Here is a 9931-nt window from a genome sequence, read left to right as displayed (position 1 = left end):
AAAATTGAGGAAAAAACAAGTGTTTGCATCTCTTGAGAACGGTAGCAAGAGTAGGACCGAGATTGGATTTGACGTGAGCGTAGTACAGTTTATACATCTCTACTAGGTCATAAGAGCTTGTGGCCTTCATCTACTGTGAGTATAAAGGGGGAAAAAATATGTCATTTAGTGTGTTCACATTCCACACACTTCAACTCTGTATTTCTTTTCTATACTGAATAGGCTTACCAGAAATGTCCCAGTTAATTATAATTACACAGCTTGTGTTTCATTTTGATACAAGAGTCCACCTGTTGTGGATTATGTCAATATCTCCTCCTACTCGTTTCCCAAACGCAAAATGGAGGCGCAAGGGCTGATTGGAGGTCTTGATCTGATTGATCGGAACATCGGTTGGGCTTCACACCCTCAAATACAGAACTCTGTCTAATAAATGATGACTGTGAAGTGGCTGTGTAATACGTTTATCTATTTTTAAAGTGAATTTGCCTGCCCTTTCCTCCTTCCTCCTTCCATTTCAGGATATCCCAACTCGGGAAGTTATCTGACATCATCCAGGAGTCGCCAGGAATAAGGCTTGTGTGACAGCAGCCTAAAAACACAAATTTTCTGCTTCTCTTTGATATGGTGTTAGAAAGGTTCCCCTGTGTGTACTGAAAGGTTATTGGCAGTTGAAATGTCATACTGTATATATCACACTCAATTAAAAATCTCTTGAAGTCTATATTAGTTCCAACATTATCTTTAATTGGATGGTGAAGATAGCCCTGTGTTGGAAATGAAGAGACATAGAATGTGTGTGCTTGTGTATTTTGGAGTGTGTGCGTGTGAGGGGAGCATATGGTTTATGGTGACTATATGCTGTCAGTGACTATGATTAAACGAGTCATTGCATACAGTAGTGACTCATTTAGAGATGTATCTGCCTGAATGTGTGCGTGTGTGTGTGATGGGGGAGAGGACTCACTAGCTTGCTGTACAGTCCAGAATATCCTCATCACTTACTCAAATCCTCTTACAAAGTAAATAAATTTAAAAATCTAAAAACACAAGCCATATCTGGCATACAGAGATTTTGTAAAGGGGCCATGTCTGTGCACGCCCAGGGTTAATGTCTCTCGCCAGAACCTCAACACTCCCCCCACCCCCTAACCCCCATGAGAGTCTGTAACCTGGATAGAACACAAAATGGGTTTCATAGGATTCCTGCTGAATTTTTCATGACAAAAGTTATTTTTCTGCCTCTAGCGATGACCCACCCCAGCTCCAGTTCAATTGAAGTGCAATTTCTTTCGTTGCTCCGAGGGACTCGCGAGGCCAATATACATCTATTTATTTCTCTCGGCTTGTTGACACAAACACTGACTCGGCCAGCGTTCAGATTCTCGCTTTAGCTTTCTCGCTCGCTCGCTCTTGCTCCTTTCATTCTCTCGCTCTCTCACTCTCTCTTTGTCTGACTGTCTCTCCCACTCTCTTACCTCTTGGGATCTCACTTCTGAGATGGACTGAGAAATTATTCTGTCCCACAGGGAAGATCTCAAATCTCAGCAGCAACACAACAACATAAAATGTATCTGAAGATGAAAGAATCTATGAATATTTAGGCCAGGTAATTACATTGTACTATCAAAACCACTTGACAAGTACACATTGAACAGCAGACATTGTGTGGAAGGATGGATCACTCATCAGGCAAACAAACTCTGAAAACTGTCTGATAATATTGTATTAATGAGATGATGCCTAACTTCTCAAACAGCTTAAATACTATAACTGACATTGCTATGATTATTATTATTTATTTATTATGTTTATAAAGATCTAATAAAACAACCATAAAACAACAAAGAGCAAAGCATCCTCTATGTTTGCGTCAACACATTCCTAGGGGTATTTGGTAGTGAGTGCTGTGTGCTCTCAGAGGTTTTGTACCAAGGTCACCTGGCAAGTAGCTAAGCCTCACTGGACCACCTGAGTGCCGCTGCCCACGTACTTCCTGTGAGGGCCTCCTGGGCTGCCTGTGAGGCCCTCCTGGGCTGCCTTTGAGGGCCTCCTGGGCTGCCTGTGAGGGCCTCCTGGGCCGCCTGTGAGGGCCTCCTGGGCCGCCTGTGAGGGCCTCCTGGGCTGCCTTTGAGGGCATCCTGGGCCGCCTGTGAGGGCCTCCTGGGCTGCCTTTGAGGGCCTCCTGGGCCGCCTGTGAGGGCCTCCTGGGCCGCCTGTGAGGGCCTCCTGGGCTGCCTTTGAGGGCCTCCTGGGCCGCCTGTGAGGGCCTCCTGGGCCGCCTGTGAGGGCCTCCTGGGCTGCCTTTGAGGGCCTCCTGGGCTGCTATGAAGGCCTCCTGGGCTGCCTGGCAAGGACACACTGGCACCAGGGAGGGTGGGTGAGGTGGGGACTGTTTAGAAAGATGCCCTTTAACTCACGCCTCCCACTGTTCCTGTACCATTGTGGTACAGTATTTAGACAAAAGGCCCTATTCTGCATTGTCATTGCTATTTTTCTAAACCATTCTTTGTTCACACATTTTAAACATAGATTAAGATACTAGCATATCACAACTGTGGTGCTTTATCACTATTGTGAATCACTCCTAAGTGAGTCAAACCAAATAAGAGTTTTATATTTAGCTGCCTATTTGGCTGATGTTGAACAGACTTGTCAGTATTCCAGGTCATGAAAACCATGACCCACATGAGCTTCACATACATTAATACTGGCAACATATCTGGCAGTGTGCTGCCACCTAGTGGGTTTGGGTAGGGAATCAGGCTAGTAATCAGAAGGTTGCTGGTTCGATTCCCGGCCGTGCAGGACACAAATGACGTTGTGTCCTTGGGCAAGGCACTTCACCCTACTTGCATCGGGGCAATGTCCCTGTACTTACTGTAAGTCGCTCTGGATTTTGCTACTGAGCGTCTGCTAAATGACTAAATGTAAATGTTTGTAAAGGAGCCATGGACTCAAAGTGCGGTCTGAAATGCGGTTGAAATGTTACATGATTGGCAGTTAGAGAGAATGTCCTGTAGGCTGGAACTGATTGAACTGAACATGTGTATTTGAATCTGTAGGAGACTTATTTTACTACACCTTACACCTTATTACATTTCAGTCCATTTAACAGGATTTTCTTATTGGGCTCCATTGTACATAAAGCTTGATCGCAATCTTATTTGAGGTGAGATGTCTTAGTGAAACTATAGTGTCATCTAGTGTTTTGTGAGCAGAACTGCAGTATTTGTGGCCATCATAGAAAACATTCAGTAGGCACAAACCCCTTTGCTGGAGCACAATTTGATTCGTTTTTTTTATTAGTTTTGATTAGTTTAAGCACAGTTCAATCTCACATGAATAAGGAATTCACATATTCACTGAAATGAGTTGGTTTCAAATGTCTTTTTTTAAATCATGCTTCACATACATGATTCTGATTCTGAAACAGAAACAAGGATACAACAAGGATTTTAAATTGCATAAGGATCACGCACATTTATTCACATACGTGTCCTCAGATGACAACCAGTGTTCCACTTCTGTCATCAGGTGTTTCTGAGAAGTTGACGAAACTGGTGCATGCGCACATGATCGGAGTCTAACATGGTAGATTTGAACTTTGGAAGTGGCGTGTTGGAATCATTTTAAATGTCAAATGCAAAATTGTCAACAAATGACAGGTTACATATTAACGTTACTGTGGTGTCACCAATGACATCTCTCTCTCATCTTGATGTTTTATCATAATTGTGTTTCTGTGTATTTATGATATTCTAATGAGTAGTAACACATCAACATTAAATTTAGTTCGCAACAGAACAGTTACTATGTATGACAATACGAGACATTACATGCATGAATACATTAATGATTATCAAAAGGGGAAGTAAGAATATACTGTAAATATGCACGTTTTTAAGTAGATGTTGGGGTTATAGATGCTGTTAATGTTGTTTATTAATATTTGTTTTGTATCATTGATCCGTTTATTTATAGTTCTTGTCTCTTTTTTTTCAGCGAAATTGTTCCAGCAAAATCGAATGGGCTCTTTACACATTGCCTTTAAAGAACGCGCTTTGAAATCAGCATGAGGCAATATTGCGCAATCATCGCATGCCGCATGGCCTGTTTCATAGCCTACGTGTCAGCACATTCGAGACGAAAAGGCAAGCTGGAACCCCTGGGGGAAGGGAGGACGTAGGCTAAATGCGCATCTGTGTGTCCAGACACCGGCTATTGTAAAAGCGGCACAATCGTCGTTACAAATACAAATTAAAACAGATGACTAACTTTTAACTTGTATCCCCCCTCCCATCCACACGGAACTGCCGTCTGATATGGTTTATCTCTTCACCTGGATGGATGACAGCCCTTCATAGAAGACTTTCTAACAGTGATGGTCTCTCTCTTACAGGAGGTAAGGGAAACCCCCTTCCAACAGTGTCCATCAGATACAAGGTTGTGATAATGCTTCAGATCATTGCGAACGCCTGATGTCAAACATGCGTACTCGTTCTTTCTCCTCCCCTAGAGTTTCCTTGCATCCCAATGGTCAATTCTTTACCTGACGACTAAGGAGTCCACGCGCATCTATCGTCCGTATTTAAACACAACCAATTGCAAAATGTTTCCCATAGTGTCCAGCGCAACAGCGTTGCCCATTAATGAATATTTGTATAAAATAATAGTTACTTTGATTTCAAGTTTTTTTTGACCGAAGTTAAACATGGACAGAGGTAAGAGGGAACATCAATTATGTGATTTTATTGTGATTGTGCTCAAATGTTTTACTCAGAAATAATTATGTATGTAGTTTTTGGAAGTAACACACTGTAAAAACAATCATAAACTTTGCAAAGTAGAGGATAATTATTTCGATTTTTAGTTGTTCAACTACACATATTATGGTTGTAGCGCATGTAGGGTTCGCTTCGGGAGTGGCTATTGGGCTTTTTATCTCAGATAATCATATTAGAGTCATACCACCCATAAACTGCTGAGGAAGCGGGTGTGCATAGTATTGGTAGTATGATAGTAAAATTACATCATTGTACTATTGTAAATCTGTTTTTGGATTACAATTGCCTAAATTGTAGTTTGGGTGTAGTGTGTAACAATTACAAACACATGAAGGTTTTCATGGGTTCAACAAACCCATGAAGGTTAACAGAAACAGACAATCATTGCTGTTGAGGCATACATGGTGAATGATTGTCTCTGGCAAAGGTCTCTGAAGTTAGATGTTTAATCCCAGTCACATCACTCATAAACAGACAATAATCCAAGACAACCAATAACCCAAACTACATCTAAATAAATATGGGATGCATATATAGAGAGAAAAACATTCACCTCTGTATCATGTGGTGTAAGGATGTCATTATCCGTTTGTTATCCAGAGCGCAAAACGATGACAGAATTCTGGAAGGAGCACTCCAGACAAGCCACGGTGGAGGAGATGATGCTGGACTCTCACGCCCAGGAGCTGACCCAGCAGGAGTTGCCAGAGATCCTGTCCCTGCTGCCTTCTCTGGCCAGTCAACGCATTCTAGAGCTGGGCGCTGGCATCGGGTCAGTAGCCCACCACGTGACTGGAGTTGGCTGTGTGTGTGTCCGATGGCTGAGCGGTTAGGGTATCGGGCTATTAATCAGAAGGTTGCCGGTTAGATTCCCGGCCATGTAAAATGAAGTTGTGTCCTTAGGCAAGTCACTTCACCCTACTTGTCTTGGGGGAATGTCCCTGTACTTCCTGTAAGTCACTCTGGATAAGAGTGTCTGCTTAATGACTAAATGTAATGTGTGTAGTGGACAGTTGTGTGTGATGTCTGTTTGTACCTATGTTTTCGCTGTATATATCAGTGTGTCTGAATATCTGTTTGTGGGAGTGTGTGTCTGTGTGAGCGTGTGACATGTACACAATGTGTGTTGCATATTTCTCTGTCTTTGTTCCCAAAAGGAGATTCACCAGCCATCTCCTGACCATGGCTGACCATGTGACCGCTGTGGACTTTATGGAGAGCTTTGTGAAGAAGAACAAGCAAAACAACCGCCACCATAGCAATGGCGTTTTCATCCAAGCTGATGTCACCAAATTGGATTTTCCCAAAAATAGGTACAATGTTTGGGGGGTACTTTTATCAGTCGGAACTCACTTATTTTAATGAATGAAAAGTGCTGAATATGCTGAGGTTGTCAGGGAAATCTTAGCAAACAATACTATCAGTTACTCATTCTCAAGCCCCATTATAACCCAGGAACATTTAGCATACACACACACCAGACACACCTACACACACATAATTTAATCAGTTGCTACCATTGATATTTATTTATTGATTTGGATTCAAGTTTAGAGTAGATACAGTATTGAGCTTGTTCTAAAGGTTAAGTTGCATATTTGTTTGAGCTTAGATGAAACGTCTCATGTGTCTTTCTGTCTCAGTTTTGACCTGATCTTCTCTAACTGGTTGCTAATGTACCTGAGTGACGAGGAGCTCAGCTCTCTGACAGAGAGGATGCTGGGATGGCTGGCACCCGGTGGCCACCTCTTCTTTAGGGAGTCCTGTTTCCACCAATCAGGTGAGAGTTTAAATATTCTCTTTCTAGAGTCAAAGTATCAGGCCAAGAGGCAGTTGCAATTCAGTCATAGTTAACGAATAGGGATTCACCTTTTACACATAAAAATCACAAATGCACAAATTGCATCATCCCTGTCTTTGTAAACACTTGAGGTTATGCCATCATAAAAGTACACAGCTTCCTTCATATGTTGAGTCAGTGCTCAATGTGTATCTTTGTTTAGGAGATTGTAAGAGGGACTTTAACCCCACCCACTACCGTACCCCCACACTCTACAGCCACTTGATGACATCAGCACAGTGGGAGGGGTCAGATGGCACAGAGAAACAGGTGTATGGTTTTGACATTGTGGTCAACAAAAAAGTCCAGACCTACATTAAGGTACCTAGTCTATATGTCTGTTGTTGTGTTGGTGCTGTAAAAGAGGCTATTCTACAATGAAAAGACACCCACTCACCCCCCTACCCCTCTCACTTCTGTGTCCATTTCCCCCCACTCCCTATCCAACTCCCCCCTAGATGAAGAACAACCAGAATCAGGTGTGCTGGCTGCTGGAGAAGGTTGGCCGCCAGGCAACCGTCCAGGGGAGCTTCACCACCTTCCAGCAGTTCCTGGACAACCAGCAGTACACTCGCCGTGGCATCCTGCGCTATGAGAAGATGTTCGGAGCCGGTTACGTCAGCACGGGTGGACCCAGCACTACCAAGGTGGGTTTGGACCTGAAGACACAGACTAGGATGTAGGTTAGATTCAGAGCAACCTATGTCACAATGATGACAGACTTTCAGTACCTGAAAGGTCAAAGATATAAGACTTGGTTTGTGAAATTATTCCTTTCAAAATTATTTCTGTATACAATCATTTCACATTATAAAAGGAGTTTGTGGACTTCCTGAACTTGAAGCCTGGACAGAAGGTTCTGGACATAGGTTGCGGTATTGGAGGTGGGAACTTCTACATGGCAAAGGTGAGAGCCAATTAAATCTCATGAAATGACAGGAAGGGTTGACCAGTGTTCATGGGGATGCTTCACTCTACATAGAGTACACATAAATAACCTTGTGAAATCCCCATGATGACAATGATGACGACGATGATGATGATGATGATGATGATGATGATGATGATGCGGGTGGTTTTCCTCAGAACTTTGGAGTGGAAGTCTTGGGCATAGACCTGTCTGCCAATATGGTGGATATTGCTGTGGAGAGAGCAGATGCAGAAAAAATATCATCTGTGAGTGTAATATTATTCTTTTTTATTGATTAAAGATGGTTCCAAATATAATATTTGTTCATTAGTAATCTTATTGTTTTATTTATTATACCAAACTAATGTTAAAACCTAAATTGTGTTCTATCAAAGGTTTTAGTACTTTCAGATGCATGTGTAAGTCACACTTAAATACATCCATATTACTTAGTTTTAGGATGTGGTCATAATTAAACTGTGATATTGGGGACAGGTTGATTTTGAAGTAGCAGACGCCACAAAGAGGTCGTTTCCAGAGGGTTCTTTTGACGTGGTCTATAGTCGAGACACCATTCTGCACATTGATGACAAACTGGCCCTCTTCAAGCGCTTTCACGTTAGTATTCTTCACGTTGTAATATTGCGTCCAACACACACCCTACAACACACATCAAATTCTGTGCACAGTATGTAGCTCCAATATTTGGATGATTAGCCTACACTCTTCTGTATGTTTGAAATGTTTTAAAGTTATTCTCAGGCTTTGTATTTAACTTAAAGATCATATACTGCTTACTTGAACATGTCTAAGTACGACTACTTTATTACTGTTCTAAATGAAGGGTTTTTGTGTGTTGTTCCTTAGTCATGGCTGAAGCCAGGTGGTCAACTGTTGATCAGCGACTACTGCTGTGGAGAGAAGCCCTGGAGTCCTCAGTTTGAGCAGTATGTCAAGCAGAGAGGCTACATCCTATACACACCACCTCAGTATGAAAAGGTGGGCCTAGAACTGCACTTCTTCCATATTTAAAAACATTGTCTTAATATGGTAAGATAAGTCTATAACTATTCTTGTTTCACGTTTATAAACACTGTCTTAAAATGATAAGGTAGGCCTAGAACTATTCCTCTTCTGTCTTTGTAAACATTGTCTCAATTTAGCAAGGTGGGTCGAGTTGAAGTGATGGTGTTTACAAGAGGTGGTCGGTCAGTTACGAGTCGGAGGACCCATGATCAAACCATGGACTGACTGACTCCAGATAGACAGTTGGGTTCAGCTCCACCAGCTGGGGGCACTGTGGTGTGTAGTATTGAATAGTGGCAGAGTAGAGCTGAGTGAAAGTGGTTCAAATCATTCCTCAGTATAAATACCATCGAATAGCTAGCTTTTGAGTGGCATACAGTAGCCAGCTAAAGCTGTGTTTATGAGTGGTGGTCTGTTGCGATATTTACAAGCAAACTATCTGTGTCTGTTTTTTTGTAGGCTTGTATTGACTTGTTTACCGGTATTGTACTGTGTGTGTGTGTGTATGTGTGTGTGTGTGTGCGTGTGTGTGGGTGGGTGTGTGTGTGGGTATGTGTATAGTTCATCGAGCAAGCAGGTTTTTCCAGTTTGCGGGCTGAGGACAGGACAGCTCAGTTCATTCATGTGATTAAAATGGAACTGGAGAGAGCAGCGACTCTAAAGGAAGAGTTTATAGAGGTATACTATAACATACCGTTACCAACACATGCAATCACATAACTACATGACCACACAAACACACACAAGCATGTACTCCTGTTAACTATGGTGTCATGTTTCCCAGGAGTTCTCTGAGGAGGACTACCTCGCGATTGTGAACGGGTGGAGGGAAAAACTGCAGCGTTGCAATTCTGGGGACCAACGCTGGGGGCTGTTCCACGCCACCAAAAAATGAAAAACAGGGGGAATGAAAAAAAGGGGAAAGAGAACAAAGATAAGCGATAAAGAGAGAGAGAGGGAGGGGGGGGGGGTAAACGTTATACTGCATCCCTTAACAAGTGGACCAATCCTCTGTCTGTCTCTTAGTTGAGCTTCTGTCAGATAATCTGCAACAGATGAAATATACAGTAAGACCTGTGTGGGTTGTTTTATTTGTAAATTTAGTAGTGACATTAACTTTTATTTTGAAGTGAGGTAAGTCATGTCCAGTCATTTCCTGATAATTTTGTTTCTAGCATTTTATCCTAGTTTGAGAAATTAAACCATAATTTATTCCGAATAGAAATCAGATAATTGTAATCCCTATTGATTGCATTCGATGTTGTGCAGTCGGCAAGGCTTCTTTGTCTTGTTATTGAAGGCACATGTCCTGCTTGAATTCGTGTTGTGGTTTGGTAACGCTTTGCAAAATAAATTTTGATGACTCTT

The 9931-nt window shown here is 42.2% G+C and overlaps 1 protein-coding gene across 2 annotated transcripts; it reads left to right on the top strand.

Moving 5' to 3' along the window:
* Positions 1-4168: 4168 nt before the first annotated feature.
* Positions 4169-9931, top strand: pmt (phosphoethanolamine methyltransferase). Of its 2 annotated transcripts, XM_062476684.1 has the most exons (13): positions 4171-4405; positions 4522-4724; positions 5388-5559; positions 5945-6100; positions 6431-6567; positions 6791-6948; positions 7086-7274; positions 7445-7534; positions 7714-7803; positions 8033-8155; positions 8405-8536; positions 9125-9241; positions 9348-9931. In XM_062476684.1, exons 2-13 carry the CDS (start codon positions 4715-4717, stop codon positions 9456-9458), a joined length of 1485 nt encoding a protein of 494 aa, XP_062332668.1. In that variant the 5' UTR covers positions 4171-4405; positions 4522-4714; the 3' UTR covers positions 9459-9931. The 2 variants fall into 2 exon arrangements, with proteins under 2 accessions (XP_062332667.1, XP_062332668.1); XM_062476683.1 differs by lacking the exon at positions 4522-4724 and having other exon boundaries at positions 4169-4405.

This window comes from Osmerus eperlanus, chromosome 13 (genome assembly GCF_963692335.1).
Source record: "Osmerus eperlanus chromosome 13, fOsmEpe2.1, whole genome shotgun sequence".
Classification (NCBI taxonomy): domain Eukaryota; kingdom Metazoa; phylum Chordata; class Actinopteri; order Osmeriformes; family Osmeridae; genus Osmerus; species Osmerus eperlanus.
This window is presented reverse-complemented; position numbering and strand designations above follow the sequence as displayed.

Bases quoted from the DNA above. Each gene is read 5' to 3' on its own strand.
- pmt (XM_062476683.1), top strand. From the start codon at position 4,351: ATGACAGCCCTTCATAGAAGACTTTCTAACAGTGATGGTCTCTCTCTT. The intron at 5,560-5,944 runs GTCAGTAGCCCA...TGTTCCCAAAAG, and splicing joins GAGCTGGGCGCTGGCATCGG to GAGATTCACCAGCCATCTCC. The intron at 6,568-6,790 runs GTGAGAGTTTAA...ATCTTTGTTTAG, and splicing joins GTCCTGTTTCCACCAATCAG to GAGATTGTAAGAGGGACTTT.